The 16411-nt window shown below is 43.8% G+C and overlaps 1 protein-coding gene across 1 annotated transcript; it reads left to right on the top strand.

The window, feature by feature from the left end:
• Positions 1–8649: 8649 nt before the first annotated feature.
• Positions 8650–15326, top strand: LOC115545855 (eosinophil peroxidase). Its single transcript, XM_030359321.1, has 15 exons — positions 8650–8689; positions 8805–8870; positions 9629–9710; positions 9816–10000; positions 10092–10224; positions 10444–10573; positions 10692–10898; positions 10999–11362; positions 11957–12117; positions 12202–12460; positions 12704–12874; positions 13097–13334; positions 13475–13671; positions 13763–13807; positions 14196–15326. The coding sequence occupies exons 2-15, from the start codon at positions 8807–8809 to the stop codon at positions 14633–14635; spliced, it is 2676 nt and encodes an 891-aa protein (XP_030215181.1). The 5' UTR covers positions 8650–8689; positions 8805–8806; the 3' UTR covers positions 14636–15326.
• Positions 15327–16411: the final 1085 nt, after the last annotated feature.

Here is a 16411-nt window from a genome sequence, read left to right as displayed (position 1 = left end):
CAAGCTGTTACTGGGACTACTGATGTTCCTTTAATACATCCACGAATTCTATGTAGCCTCCTACTTAATTTATTTTTCCAAATGGTTTAAGTGGTATTTATTCATTTAATGGTACCATGTAGTTGTGTTTTGCAGGTCATTTTCATTTGAATGTTTGACATCCTGTTAAATCGAAACTAAGTTGTATGCAAATTTCCCTAACTCAAATGTTTTTGAGTTAGGGAATTGCATTATCTACGTTTTGAATTACCTTAAATAACACGCATGTTTGCACCAAAGAGCTGTTCCGATTATTACTCAGTTAAGCGCACAGAGAATATGAACAGTAAATAGAGTGCATACACCAAACAATGAAACAGGAGCTGACAACCCATAGACAGTTGAATACTAATACACCAAGCACTGTATGCAAGTGAATAAGAATATGTTTTTGTCCTTTTTTTAAATCCCACCAATATAGTTCCTAAGGCGGGGCTACGGAGAAAGCCCGCCTCCAGCTGTGAACCACACTGAGGATCTGTCTGTCAGAGGAACCAGAGGCTGACTGCTGTAGTTAGTAGCTGCAGCCATGTCACCCCTATCATCTCAGTGAAGCGTAAGCTTCTCCGCCCTCCTCTCCCCCCTGGTTGGCCTGTTGGTGTCCAGTCCTTTTCCTCCCTGGTGGGCCTGTTTGGGTCCAGTCCTCTTCCTCCCCCTCCTCTTTCTCCTCTTCCTCCCTGGTGGGCCTATGAGGGGTCAAGTGATCTGCCTCCCCTCCCCCACCTCTTCCTCCCCCTCCTCTTCTTCCCTTTTGGGCCTGTGGGGGTCCAGTCCTCTTCCTCCACCTCCTCTTCCTCCCTGGTATGCCTGTTGGGGTCCAGTCCTCTTCATCCCCCTCCACTTCTTCCCTGGTGGACCTGGCTTTGGGGGTCCAGTCCTTTTCATCCCCCTCCTCTTCCTCCCCTCCCCTCTACCTGGTGTCGGCTGCGATGCCCGACACCAGGAAGAGCAGTGCAGCCACAGTGCGGCCACAGGACCGACTCCAGGGCGACTGCCTAGTGTCTAGAACAAGGGCCGCGGCAGGAGTCTTTTTTTTTGGGAAGAAACCCTCGTGAACGTGGAGAGAACACTCAAACCCCAAGCAAAAAGGTCCCCCCCACTGGGGTTTGAACCCGGACCCGGTGCTAACCACCACTGGTATCATTTCTATAACAGGGTCCAGATCAAGGAGATTAGGGACGCTACGCTCTGAGCCCACTTAGAGCTTTAGAGAGATAAATATAAATCTCTTCAGAGTCCTATCTACATGTGGAATGAGGAAGTGACTCTGTGGCCTCCAGACCCGTTTGTCTTCATGTCTCTTGTCTTTGAGGTGTTGGAATGCCTTTTGTTTTCTTACTGGCACAAGGATCCCCTCTGTCCCTTCTGGGCTTCGTTAGCGGCCTTATCTACACCATGTAAAACAACACAACAACAGATAAGACTGCTTAGTACATGGGCAGCCAAGTAAATAATGAATATGTGCAATGGAAGGCACCTGCTCTCTAAGCCCGACGAATTTTTTGTGCATATAGTGCATTAGGCCCAACCACTTTGACAAGAAACCAATGTATACAGTGCATTAGGCCCTCGCACTTTGACTAGCAGACAGTTTATACAGTGCATTAGGCCCACCAACTTTGACCAGAAGCCAGTTGATACAGTGCATTAGGCCCACCCACTTTGACCAGTAGCCAGTGTTTACAGTGCATTAGGCCCACCCACTTTGACCAGTAGCCAGTGTTTACAGTGCATTGCCACTTGCTCACCGTATGGTAGATCCTGGTATTAACTAGTTCACTTACCCATGTATTTAGGGCTTATTCATTGAGCAGGAATTTTCTGCCGTTTGTAAATGTCCGAAAGGTTGCTAGTTCGATCCCCAGCTCCAATGTCGATGTGTCCCTGAGCAAGACACTTAACCCTAACTGATCCTGACAAGCTTGCTGTCACCTTGCATGGTTGACTCTGCCGTCGGTGTGTCAATGAGTGTATTAACCGATGTAAGTCGCTTTGGATAAAAGCGTCTGCTAAATGCCCTAATTGTAATTGTAATTGTATGGTAGATCCTGTTATTACCTAGTTAATTTACTCCCATGTATTTAGGGCTTCTTCATTATGCAGGGATTTTCTGCCATTTATAAATGTCAGTTAGTCCCATAGTAGTAGCCAAAACTAATAACAATATTGATAAAAATGAAGAAAATATGAATGATTATTATCAATAAGTCTACTTTTATCAAGTGAAGTTTTATTGTATTTAATCCCTTCTCTAGTTAGGGTCGGGGTTGCAATGGGGGCGCGTAGAGCAGTCAAACGATTAATATGAATTTTCATGTCTTCTGAACATCTTCCCTATTGGTCCCCTTGTGAGACCATCGAGATGTCTCTTAAGGTGAATTCTGAGAAAAGCATTCAGTCCAAATTGCTGTCCAACTTTCAACGAAGTTATTCAATCTGTTTCATATTTCCTATGCAATGCTTTCGCAATTCGAAATGCTTTTTAAATTCTGCTGAATTCTTGTTTGTGCTGAGCGGAATCTCTCTCCGTTCCGCTCGGGTCACTACCATCATTTTTGTGATTTGTGGCAGCGGCGTTCGGCTGGCTGGAGGCCAGATTGATCTGCAGAGGGAACCAATAAGCTGACAATTAAAATCCAATGAACCACCGGGCGAAGGAAGGCGTGGTGCATGCTCACGCCCGAGATGTAGAATTGTGTGTCTTAAAGTGAATTCTGAGAAAAGCCTTCAGTCCAAATTGCTGTCAAACTTTCAACTTAGTTATTCAGTCTGTTTCAGAATTCTTGCTTGCGTTGAGTGGAATCTCTTTCCCTTCCGCTCTGATCACTGGCATCATTCCTGTGATTTTTGGCAACGAAGTTTGGCTGGCTGGAGGCCAGAGTAATCTGCAGAGGGAACCAATAGGCTTACTTATGGGAAATCCAAAAGGAAGGCGTGGTGCATGCTCAAACCTGCGCCTGACACGGGTTTGAGCACGGCCCTGAATAGCATTTCAATGATTTTGGGCGGTACGCTAGCAGGCGTTGCTTATTATTAACATCGTTTTATTGATCATCATACAGATCATACATTTGTTGAAAGCAGACACCTTGAATGAAGCAAACCACCTGATGCGTGTTGAATGTCTTCTCTTGTGAGCAAACTGCTTGTTCACATCCAAGAGGTCTGATTCAAAGTTCTCCTCCAGATTACTATTTAAGGTTGACAGTCGGGGAGGCAATGATTTGAATAACACAGTTGAATTTACCTTTTTATTTTATTGAACACCTTTTGCTTTTGGTCCCAATCTCAACCTTCATTTGTGCAGCGATTAAAAGGTGTTTCTAACGTGAGCGTGGGGAGGTCTTAGTTAGTAGTTTGTTATGCTGGGCTGCGTTTATATGCTGATGAATTACAGATAATTGTTAACTGTGGTTAAGTCATGGGTTTAAAGACTTGGATACCGTGTTGATTGGTCGTCCCAACCAACCCACCCTTCTACTGGAAACCATAATCCCAAGAGAGGATGCACTATTATTTCCAAATCAAATCAATGTTATAACTTTTTATACACACTCAAATTAAAAAGTTGATCAAGTCATTAGTGGGTTAAGGCTCAACAATACCAAGAATTTAATACACATTACACAAAATAAAAATAAATATTATATATATATTATATATATATATATTGATATATTGATATATATAAATTAGAGCTGTCAGTTAAACGCGTTATTAACGGCGTTAACACAAACCAAATTTAACGGCGTTAAATTTTTTATCGCGCGATTAACGTAATTATTTTATAAAAAAAAAATAAAAATAAAAAAAAAAAAAATTCTTTGGCTCAAAACAAAGAAGCAGTAGCCTGACTGCTATGTTCAAATGACATTTGTTCAAAGCAGTCGTTTAATTGCACTATAGGCTCTTTTTTTGTATCGTCCTGTTTTGATCAGTGTATATGCCAATGTTGTTATCAATAAAAAATCATTTGCTCAAGGCAAGCCGATGCACTTCATCATGTTGATAAGAGAATTAAAATTAGAAGAATTATGGGACAAAAAAATCAAGGGATATTTAGCATAGAAAAAGAATCTGCGATTAATCGCGATTAATTAGAGTTAACTATGACATTAATGCGATTAATCACGATTAAATATTTTAATCGCTTGACAGCTCTAATATAAATAAATAATATTTTCGTTGTATTATCCTGAGAGTTATGTTTGACAGACCTTTGTTCTGATGACTTGTAATTCAAGTAAGGGTTGATGTTTTCCAGGCAGTCCTAATGACGTCTGATGTCTGTCACATGTCCATCATCACTGGAATGCAGGTAAACCCCATTGAACAACTTGTTCCAGGTCAGTTGATGCCAACTTCCCTCTTGGATTGTGTGTGTTGATAAATTACAGGAATAGAATAAAAAATCAATGCATCTATGCTTTCAGGACACTGTAGTTTGTATGTAGATACTACTGGGAAAGTACATTCAGACCAACTATATATTTTCTACTTGAAGGACATGATTGTCAGTATTTGTTAGCAGTCTAATAAACTTGGAGAACTCGATTATACAAACGATCATACAGACTATATTAAGAACAAATAAAGAACTGGGAACAACGAGAGGAACAACTAGAGGAAAGTGAAAGTACAGCTTCGCCATAATCGGGACGTTAAAGACAACAGCGGCAGTGGGCGGCCTGAGACCCTCTACTGCAGGAGGGGGACAGTATGAAGCCTGGTTCAGGGAGGGGGACGGTATGAAGCCTGGTTCAGGGAGGGGGACCGTCTGAAGCCTGGTTCAGGGAGGGGGACGGTATGAAGCCTGGTTCAGGGAGGGGGACCGTCTGAAGCCTGGTTCAGGGAGGGGGACCGTCTCATTCTGCCCTGTTTGCTGCTTGTTTGTCAGAATCTCCAGCCCTCCAGCCCTACAATAAATGATTAAGGGATGAGATCCTCTCTTCAACCACGAGTCCACCAAGGGTCCTACCAGGTTCCTTCCAACCACACAACTTGTAACCTTGGCAGCCCCGTCCTGCTTTTGCTTCCTCTCTGAAGCCAGATGATTGTCTGGGGTGTGATTTTCAAATAAATACAACCCCTTGTGTCTCAATGTTCCAATGGAATGTTTTAATAGGAGGAAATAACTTCTAGAACACATGTATGATGCTTTTTTGCCAGCAGTGATTTATCGCTGAACAACAATGCCTATATCAAGTTACAAAAGATAGCTGTAGAACTTGTTTTACGTCAGAAACATGATGTTACATTACCTGATGGTTTTTCGACCTCGCAACTTTTAGCACACTTTTAATACATTTTCAACCATTAACCTTTGTTCAAACATTTAACAAATCAACATACTTTGATACTACATACTTTTTTCAGAATCAACAGTTTTTTTTTAAACGTTTGTATGTTTTCAGTTCGTCCCAGTAACTTCCATTTGAGTAAAACAAAAACCGCATATTGGCGGTTTTTGTTTTATTCTGATGTAAATGCGATGGCTCCGCGGTTCCAGGGGGGGCTTCGGTATAGGTGTTGCTGCGTTGGCTAGGAAGTATGGCTAACCAATTTTACCTAAATTCACTAGACTGGATATGTGTTGCAGATATCTGTATTTCAGTTTTGCACAGTCAAAAAGAACATTTTGAATATCAGCTACTACATTCCTCCTGTCCACAATTGTCACTTCAGATATCCACAAAGACATTCCCCCTAAGAGAAATTACGTTACTTTTGCCATTCATGTCTATCGGGTTTTCATTACAGATATCTACAATTAAATTGCAGATATCCACAATGTGGACAATGGATATTTGCAACTGAATTGTAGATAGGCCTATCTGTAATTCCAGTTTGAGACGTCAACAATTTGATTCTGACTAGTCACAATTCCAATTTAATCATTAATTCACCTCAATTCAAGATATCTACATGTCCCTTTTCAGATATCTTAAATTTAGTTTCGACTAGGTGAAATGACATTGTAGATATCTCTAACTGGAACTATTACTAGTCAAAATGACTTTGTAGATATGTCTAACTGGAATTAGGGATAGTCATAATTTTATTGTAGATATCTATTAAATTATATTTGATTAGAGATAAAATTGGAGACATCTGTAACTATCATTCCGCCTAGTCAAAATGTAATTGCAGATATCTTGAATTTGTTTTGACTAGGTGAAATGAAGGCAGCCAGAATTGTCATATGGCAAGCCAATTTGACATAAATTCACAAGACTGGATATCTGCAATTGAATTGTAGATTCAATTGCAAGAACTGTGTCCTCTTCATCATCCTTCTCCTGGCCTCTCTATCTGAATCCAAATCTTTCTTGGGGTCCTGCTCAGGTCAAATATAACCTGTTACTGTAGTTGGCTATTGCCCAGTCTGCATACATGATGACCCCCATACTTAAGATGTTGTAGATAGCAAAATTCACGTATTGGGAGGGTGCGTGTTCCATAGCGCAGCTTTTCTTTAGAGATTTTGAAACTCCAGTCCAGGTCACCTTTGACTTTTTGGGTCAATACTATTTCTTCTGTCAGTCCAACTAGGAGTGTTCTTCCGTTCAAAACCACCTCGTTCCATCTTTCTCAGAAACCCTTGCCATTTGACCTCAACCTGGCTGAGTTTTTACTCTGTTAGTTCCCTGGTTGGAACACTGTAGAGGAGACGAGATCGGGCACACGTAGTTAGAAATTCCCCTCAAGAAAGACAGCTTCATGCGTTTGTTCATTAGGAAAAACGTTCATTCCTCTGTGTGGAGGGAAGACGATAGGTTCTCAAAGTTCAATTAGCATTCAAAACAATTGCTTTAAAAGCTAATATTAATCAAATATTATTATTATTCCGATTATTAATGAAATAGCCCCCCTTATTTTAGCCTATTAATTTTCATGATAACCTGTAACGCTTCATTTTCCAAATAAGAACCTTGAGCCCAACTCACCACTTCACCATTCAGTTATCTGGAACAGCTAGACAGATGCCTAGCCTGGCGTTGGTGCCTCTGGTTCTTATGGACATGTACACCTTAGGGCTCTGTTGCCATATTGGTGCCTCTGGTTCTTATGGACATGTACACCTCATGGCTCTGCAGCCATGTTAGTGCCTCTGGCCATGTGGCTCGGCCGCCTGGAGGCTGTTTATGTGATGCCGTCTTCAGGCAGGTATGCCCTTAGCCGCATTCTCTTCAAATTTTCTCTGCATGTGGTGTTGATGCAGTCCTGCTCGTGGGTATTTTAGCCCATGGCAACATGAGGCCTATCAGTCCTGTGGCTCTCAAACACAATTCAAATTTTCCCAACCTTTTCGCTGGAAACAAATCTAGGATATTTTATGCATTAAACTGAATGCATAAAATATCACAACACCTAGGCCGGACAGGGATAGAGCGAAGTACGCCGAGCTGGTGGAGCAGTGCCTCTCCAACGGGTGGCGAGCGAGGTGTGAGCCCATCGAAGTAGGGAGCAGAGGGTTCGAGGCCAGTCCCTCTGTAGGGTCTACAACATGCTGGGCATCACAGGAGCAAGCAAACGAAGGGCAACAACAATGGTCGCAGAGGCAGCCGATCAGGAGAGGAGAGTCGTGGGTGATGTAGTGCTTAACTTGATCAATTCCGGCTGAGTTGCCTGGGAGTCGGTGTCTAGTGCAAGACCAGAAACACCTGATGAACCCAGGTTATAAAAGGTGCATCGCAAGATGTTTTCTATAAAAAGATAATAATAAACCTATTCTGTTAGACAGTGGACATTTTCCATCTCTATTATTTTGCTTGCGCCGCACGCTATGCGGAGGTCACACACCCAGTTACATCGAAAAGGAAGAATGCTGCTCTCCTGCATTACTTCAGTTAAAAGGAAAACCAAAATGTTTATCGTCACTAATTCCATAGATGTTTTTTGTGCGTCTGGTGTCCAGCTTTCCTTCTGAATCAAATTGTTTTTCTATATAAATGTATAACAGACACTTTTCAACCCTTCAACCATGCTCATCAACAAGGTCATTTTCAAAGTGGGTGTAGACTATTAGTATAACTACTATGAGTATTATTTTAATTGCCGTCCTTTTTGTTGTCCAAATTATCCTTTAAGGGTGTGGTTTACCGCCATCTGTGTCATTGGACATTCTGCTACCAGTAATTATCGACTTAATGAGTTCCAATGCCAGGTCGCTAGGTGATTTCCCCTTAATATCCAAAGTAAAGAAATGAACAAATATAGACACATATAGAAAAGTACAATAAAGGGTTTCTCAAATGAAGTCACACTATATGGATCTGTTCTACAAGCCATTTGTATTGGAAACAATGTACTAAGTTCTTCAAACTTCCTTGTTGTTACTTGGTGAGTGGAAAACAGAGGTCAATACATACCGATACAATGTGGCAGATTGTACGTAGAGACAAAACAAGCTTTTATGTTATTTGTGGTTATTTCTACTACATTTCTCCTTATTTTCTCCTTATTTCTCCTTAACTTCTTACAAAATCGTTTTATTTTCAAACAGAAATAGTTGTTGTGACACAGGCATCAGTAGGCCTACCCCAGGTCAAGTAGGCCTACCCCAGAAGGGGTGTGTCTCTCTCTAAAGTATAAAAACATAACCTACCTATGTTATGAGTATTGTCTTGGGGAGGGACGGACACTGCAGGTTGGTATTTCCTAACACATATCCTTCATTTCAAACTACATTATATTTGGTCATACAGTGTATTTGGTAGGCCTCTACATGTAGGTTAAACATAACCACTGTAAACCTTTTTCAGATATGTATGAGATTCTTTGTCTGCTGACTGTGGCTCTGGTGGGGTTGCAGTGCAATGCTAGTACTGGTAAGTGCTCCATCTTATAATTTTTTTTGTGATAATCTATGCAGCGGCAGTTCTACCTTATGACATGGGAGCCTGCGGCCAGATGCTCTGTTAGAGGGGTCAGTGACGTGACGGGGATAAACCCCTCCTAGTTACCCCTCCTAGTCCAGTTAATGGAAAATAATACATTATTTTACAAAATTAAATAGTACATTATTTTACAAAAATTTTATAATATATTTTTTGCCATGGATAAAATAATAAAATGTTACCATTAACAGAAAAATTTGCACATTTTGGATTTTGGGTTTCAAAATCCAATATCATTCAAAGCTATAAAAAAAGCATGGACAAAATTAGCATATATTGGTTTAGCACATATTGGCACATATTGGATTTGGGATTTCACTCTCAAAAGGCTTTCAAAGCTATAAAAAAAAAGCATGGAAAAGGTAGAAAAATAGAAGGCTACTTTGGTGTTCCACTTTGGTAATACATTGCTAAAATCGAAAAAACCAACTGTGATAATTCCCACTCGTAGCAAGATGTTGTTATGGGGGCACTGCCACCTCCTGGTCGCCTCTCAGAACTGCAAGTGACTGTGTTGGCTAAATTATATACCTAATTAAATGACAAACAAAAATAAATATAATCTGAAAAAAAAGATCCAATCAGTAATGGAGCTCATAAACAATAAATGATTAAGTATAACTTATTGACACGCCTTGATGTGAAAGTTATATTGCTAAATAAGGAGATGGGCCTCCATTTCTCTTCAGGTGACCACAGGGTCTTCATTGAGAATATCGTCAAGGAGGCCATGGCGAAGGTGGATCAGGACTACGAGTACTCAAGACGAGAGTAAGTGTCCCAAATCGATTACCGAAACATGGATTCATCACACAAGATAAACATGAAGTGGTCATAGGATTGATTAACAGAAAAGGCCTCTCCTTCTGTTCGTAGGAGCCTTTCTCGTGTTCGGAGGAGCAGAGTGACCCCTTCAGACATACTGAGGCTCCTCAAACAGCCGTCTGGTCTGTCCCGCTCCGCCGTCCGCGCCTCAGACTACATGGACCACGCCATCCAGCTGCTGCAGAAGAGGTCTCTGCAGGAGCACCGTGTGCACAAGCGCTCCATCAACGCCACAGGTAGACCCATGATATCATAACCAGTACCTCCACCGTACCTGCCGGGCGCTGCTGGTTGGCTGACCTCTTCCTTTCCGCTTCCATCACTCAGATCTGATTATGGAAGAAGACCTGAAAACCATCGCTGATATAACAGGCTGCTCTGCGAGGCTTCGCTCCCCTTCTTGCAAAACCACGCCCAACCTGGAGAGGTTTCGCACCGCCAACAGCGAATGCAACAACAAGTAATTGTTTATTTTTTAACCCCTTTGAGTCGGTCCTGAGACCTTTAGTGGCCTCACAGGGCTTTAAGTGTGGCCCTGTGAGTGTTGTTAGGATGCTAGAGATCACCACACTCTGTCTCTTGACCTCTGCTCTACTGATGTGAGCCGGTCTGTATCAGTCTATCCAGTGTGTGTGGGTAAGCGTGGGGCCAACCAGGTATGTGTGACTTCCTCCTTCAGGAAGAACAGCCGCCTGGGCGCCGCCAACATCCCCTTTACCCGCTGGCTGCCCGCCAAGTACCAAGACGGCTTCTCCCTGCCCGCCGGCTGGGACCCCAAAGTCAAGAAGAACAACCACCTCCTTCCTTTGGTAAATAATAAACCATTTAATTATTCTGACATATTTGGAGCAGAGATAAGAGTTTTTCCATTTTCTACTTAGTTCGTTGTTTGACCAAGATCACCAATTATCCCCTTCGTCTGACCAGGTGCGGAAAGTGTCAAACCAAATATTCGACGCACGGACCAATGCCCTGACCAGTGACCCACTGTACACCCACCTGGTGACCATTTTCGGTCAGTGGACCGACCACGACCTCACCTTCACCCCGCACATCCCCGTCATCCGCTCCTTCAACGACGGGATCGACTGCGCCAAGACGTGTGAAAGAAAGGAGCCCTGCTTCCCTATGGTGGTCAGTAAATCCAGCAACATACACGGCACTAGAGGGGGGTCCCATCCTAGATCCACATCATTCATGTAGCCCGTCTTGTCTCTTCTCACTTTCACTAAAGTTCCCAGAAAATGACCGTCGCCTGAAGAACTCGGATAGCCCGAAGTGCATGCCCTTCTTCCGCTCGGCGGCGGCGTGCGGCTCGGGGAACACGGGCTTCCTGTTTGGAGGCCGGGCCGTGCGTCAGCAGTTGAACACCCTCACTGCCTACATCGACTCGGGGCAGGTCTACGGATCAGACGTCAGCCTAGCCACCAAACTGCGGGACCTCAGCAGCGACCTTGGGCTCCTGAGGGTCAACGCCATGTACAACGACAGCGGTCGGGAACTCCTCCCCTTCACCAGCATGACCAACAACATGTGCTCCAGCCGCGCTGCCATCACCGGCGAAACGGACGCACAAGAGGTCCCCTGCTTCATTGCTGGTAAGAGGAAAACATCGGAGCAAATTAAAAGCGAAAGATCAAATCAAAAACTGTAAAAAGCAGTGAAAAGCTTAATGGTTCTTCTCCGTCACAAAGGAGACGTTGGACCTTCTCCAAATCTGACCAATGACGTCAAAGGTCCAACATGTTGGACCTTTGACGTCATTGGTCCAAAGGTCATTATCTAACTTTAACGCAATATTTGTAATATTTAGACTCAATGTTGCATTCAACAATTTTTATCAACATACGTATGAAGCAGTAATCTTGGTATAAATAAATGAGACCGTTCCCCTTAAAGAACATGTTGGTTCTTGAGCTTTAGATACCTGTAGCTCCCCTAGCGCTGAGCTGAAATAAAGCATCAGCAGTCAGTCTTGCTGGCCCTAAAGGGCTCTCTGTATCTGCCCGGAGGTTGCTGATTTTGTTCTCCAAGAGGATATTTTGTGACATCCAAATTGTAATATGATAATGCAGTTAACCAGTTTCACCAGGAAAAAATCATTCTATCTTTCCAAGTTTGGAAGCGTTGAAGAAGGATGTGATCATGTGATTAGCAGCCGTGACCTTTTGGTTTTGTGTCATGTCTCCAAGGTGACGAACGAACCAACGAGAATATTGCGCTGACTTCCTTGCACACGCTGTTGATGCGGGAACATAACCGGTTGGCCCGCGCTCTCGCTAAGCTCAACCCCCACTGGAGCGGCGAGAGGTTGTACCAAGAGGCCCGCAAAATCATGGGGGGGTACTTCCAGGTAGGACTGATACCAACAAAGATCTCTTTTTAATCTGTCCCACTCATCATACTCACAGTTGGCGCCTTTCCACTCCAATGTTAGGTGATTACCTTCCGGGATTACCTGCGGCACATTGTCGGACCAAGCGTCATCGCCAAACGGCTGTCCACCTACCCCGGGTACAGTGAGGCCGTGGACCCAAGCATCTCCAACGTGTTCGCCACGGCGGCCTACCGCTTCGCTCACCTCGCTATCCAGCCCGTCATCTTCCGTCTGGACGAGAACTTCAAGGAACACTCTGAGTTCGGCAACGTGATGCTGCACAAGGCCTTCTTCGCTCCATGGAGAATTGTTTTTGAAGGTACACCTTATCTTTTATTCTACCCATTCCGAACCTGACTCCAGACCAGGGGTACACCTGTACCTGGGTCTTCTGACCTTGTTGACCTCTCTGTCCCCCGTTTTATTTGTTATTAGATGTCGTCTGTGTGGATTATACTGATGTAAAGTGTGCTTGAGCCAGGGAAAAGGGCATGAATTGCATTTATTATTCCTATTACTATTATTCTTCTTATTATTATTGTGACCCTGTTCTTCCTCTCAGGGGGTGTGGACCCGATCCTCCGAGGGCTGGTGGGTCAGAGGGCGAAGCTGAACACTCAGGACAACATGATGAACACCGACCTGAGAGACCGTCTGTTCAAGTTCCTTGATGACCTGGCTCTAGACCTGGCAGCCCTGAACCTGCAGAGGGGTCGTGACCATGGCCTTCCAGGTAACCCCCCCCCACTCCATCCCACTCTGGTCCCCCCCCACTCCCACACTGGCCTCCCCATGATTATTAGTTACAGGCATCGCCTGTATAAGGTTTTGGCTAGGTCATGAAGTCATGAGGTCATATCAGTTGGAACCATTTGGTGTAATTCAGTCTAGAATTAGACAGATACAAAAAAAAGAAAAAAATGTTTGATATGTTTTTTTTATTCTTGCGTAAAAGGATACAACGACTGGCGCAAGTTCTGCAAGCTCTCGCAGCCCAGGGACGTGGATGAGCTGGCAGCAGTTCTGAACAACACTGAGCTGGCCGAGGCCCTGATTGAGCTCTACGGCACTCCTGACAACATCGACGTGTTCCTGGGTGGCGTGGCCGAGCCCTTCGTCCCGGGAGGGCGGGTGGGCGACCTGTTCGCCTGTCTCATCAGCGTCCAGTTCCAAAACATCCGCCAGGGAGACAGGTAATTACAATACTGCCCCCTCTCTCTCTACACTCATACCACACCCTCTGCGTCACGATTTGAGGGTTTAGATTGTATAGATATGAACAAAGTGGTTGTGTTGCTGAGAGGCTGAACGAATGAATGAACGTCCATTCCAGACTTTGGTGGGAGAACGACGGGGTCTTCACAGGAACCCAACGGAAATCCATGATGAGCGCATCGCTTGCCCGCATAATGTGTGACAACACGGGCATTGTTGAAGTCCCAGAGAGACCCTTTGAATACCAGCCCCGGTCTGGCTACACCAAGTGTGAGAAGATCCCAAGCTTTGACCTCAGCCCATGGAAAGAGAACGGTGGGTGGATGCTCCCTAAGGATGGAATGGCACAAGCACTCACCGCTGCTTCCTTTTAACTCTGACTCTTATTTATGGTTCCTTTCTACAGAGGATGAGGAGGCTGATTCAACCACAGGAAAACCACATGACCCAGGTAAGGCCAGTGTGTTCCTTATTTCAGAAAGTAATAATAACCCCAGTTAAACGTTTGAACCACCATGAGCTCCAGCCCTTTAGCCGCAGCACAGGTTAGGATGGCCAACTTCCCTTTCAAATGTATTTTACAAATTTAACTTCTAGTAGGTCTGAGTAGCCAGTTGTATCCCAGTATGAGCTAGTTTGGAGCAGTATGAGCTAGTTTGGAGCAGTATGAGCTAGTTTGGAGCAGTATGAGCTAGTTTGGATCAGTATAAGCTAGTTATGAGCAGTATGAGCTAGTTTGGAGCAGTATAAGCTAGTTATGAGCAGATGCATTAGCTATGCCTCTATCATGCTGGGCTGTCAGTCGATAAGAACCATGTGGTTTATCTGTTAACCATCAGAATATCGCGGCCCGCCTGGACCCCAGGGCCCCCAAGGTCCGCCCGGCCCTGCCGGGTCCACGCCCGCCGTCGGCTTCTCGGTACGACTGGGCGAGAGTTACCCCAAGGCCAACGTGCCCATCGTCTTCAGCAGTGTGATCTACAACGGGCAGGACGCGTACGACGTCAAGAAGGGCATCTTCACCTGCGTGCAGCCCGGCGTCTACGAGTTCCAGTTCCACTGCACCATCCACGGCAAGTCCGGGAGCGTGGATCTGAAGCGCAACAAGGAGCTGATCCTCCACTCGTACACCACCAAGCAGAGCGGCTACCTCACTGCCTCAGGGAGCACCCTCCTCTCGCTGAAGAAGGGCGACCTCGTCTACCTGATTGCCAACTCTGGAGGAAACGGCCTTAACAAAGACAGCTACTTCTCCGGCCATCTGCTCTTCGCGGTATAGTAGGAGTCTCTGCTGAGCTGCGATCAACAGCACACTGGAATTTAAGTTTTGAAAAATGTGAAAATGTGGGATAAATTAAGGAATTTTATATAAAATCGTGCTCTCTGCCCCTTTTTGTACTTCATACAATCAATGTTTTCTTGGCCAGAGGAAAAACTGAATGGTTTACGCCATGGTTGCATTTATTGAATTCAATAGATTTTTTCAAATCATGTAAGAAGTTGATTTAATGGTGTGATTAAATTAGACATTATAAAAAGACAAATTGAGAAGCAAACCATTGTGCATGTCATCTATTTTCCATTTTATCCAACTTTTTTTTAAAGGGGACATATGATGCCACCATGTGTTAGTGTGATTAGCCTTACAAGCTATTTCGAAATTCTGCCCCATATGACATCACTAGTGGGCGCGTGCACCTAGATCTGTGCTTAGCAACGTTTACTTCAGTCCACTGGGTAGGCTGGTAGACTGATCTATCCAGCACAGATCTAGGTGGACACGCCCACTAGTGATGTTATATGGGCCAGATATTCAAAATGGCTTGTAAGGCTAATCACACTCACACTTGGTGGTATAATATGTCCCTTTTAAACGTGTATCGTTCATTTGGGGCCACTACTGGGAAGTTGCAATGATGTTAAGGACATGCTATTAAATGGCACAAATTGATTAAATGTGCGATCTGTTAGTTGCTTTAATTTTTGTGTTGCTGTGGGGATGTTACAGATGGTAAAGATAAATGTTTTTATTTCAAATAAGTATTGTAGAAGGATTTGAAGGTTAAGCAATTACTAGTAAGAGAATGCCAATGGTTAAATGGTTCAGTCAAAGATCTGTGTGGGAGCAGCAACCTATTTCGATTCATTCATGAAACAATGTTGAAGAGAGAAGTTGCAGGTCCAAAGGACAGTCCAAAGATCAGATTGGTTTGAATTCCCCACGCATCATTTTCAAAATGCTGAAATAGGGCAAATGTATAATTAATTTTTGATTAAATTAAAATAACCAATCTCTCTATGTATTCTAATGTGTTTAGTGAAAGCATGTTTATGCTAAAAAAAAAGTATGTTTTAGGTTTATAGATTACATTACTAAGACTGCAATGGCTTTGTGTCTTGTGAGCAAATCGATCTCAACATTAGTCCCTTCGTCGTGACTTTGAAGTGCATCAGAAAACACTTAAGTAATAGTGACAATAGTGGCGAGCTCAGAGATGCCACTGGAAGCAAATGTCATTTTTTATGTTCATTCTGTGTAATGCTGTAATTCATTACACAGAATGAGTGTGGATAGCTTCCCAAAGATCTGAAATAAGGAGCACCAGAAGCTCAGAGAGCTAGGTGATACTCTGAAGATGTCCTGCATGGGATTGTGTATGATTGGGATCCGGTGATCCCATAACAACATCAATACAGCTTATTTGACGTTATGGAGTGAAGCAGAAACATCTGCTGGACAGTCCTGTGGCCCGTGAGTTCCACCGTTGGCCAGCCTTGTTTGAAAGGTCACACAACGGAAATTTTCCAGAACGTAGCTCCATGTTTGAATAGTGAACATCACTGGTGGTGCCTGAATGGTCATCCAAGTGTTTTAGCAGGGACCTCTGTGTTAAAGGGGGCTTTAGACAAGCTGGAGACATAAACAGCATTGTGGAGAAACTCACAGGCTCCCGGTACAAAGAAGACCACAACGTCTATTTCCCTCCACTCTCTTTGTAGGTTCAGCAGTCAAAGCTAAAAAACTTAATTTGACTTAATTTAACTCCATAAGACT

The sequence above is a fragment of the Gadus morhua genome, chromosome 6, assembly GCF_902167405.1.
Source record: "Gadus morhua chromosome 6, gadMor3.0, whole genome shotgun sequence".
Taxonomy (NCBI): Eukaryota; Metazoa; Chordata; class Actinopteri; order Gadiformes; family Gadidae; genus Gadus; species Gadus morhua.
The sequence above is the reverse complement of the archived record's forward strand: the minus strand, read 5'-3'. Positions and strand labels throughout refer to the sequence as shown.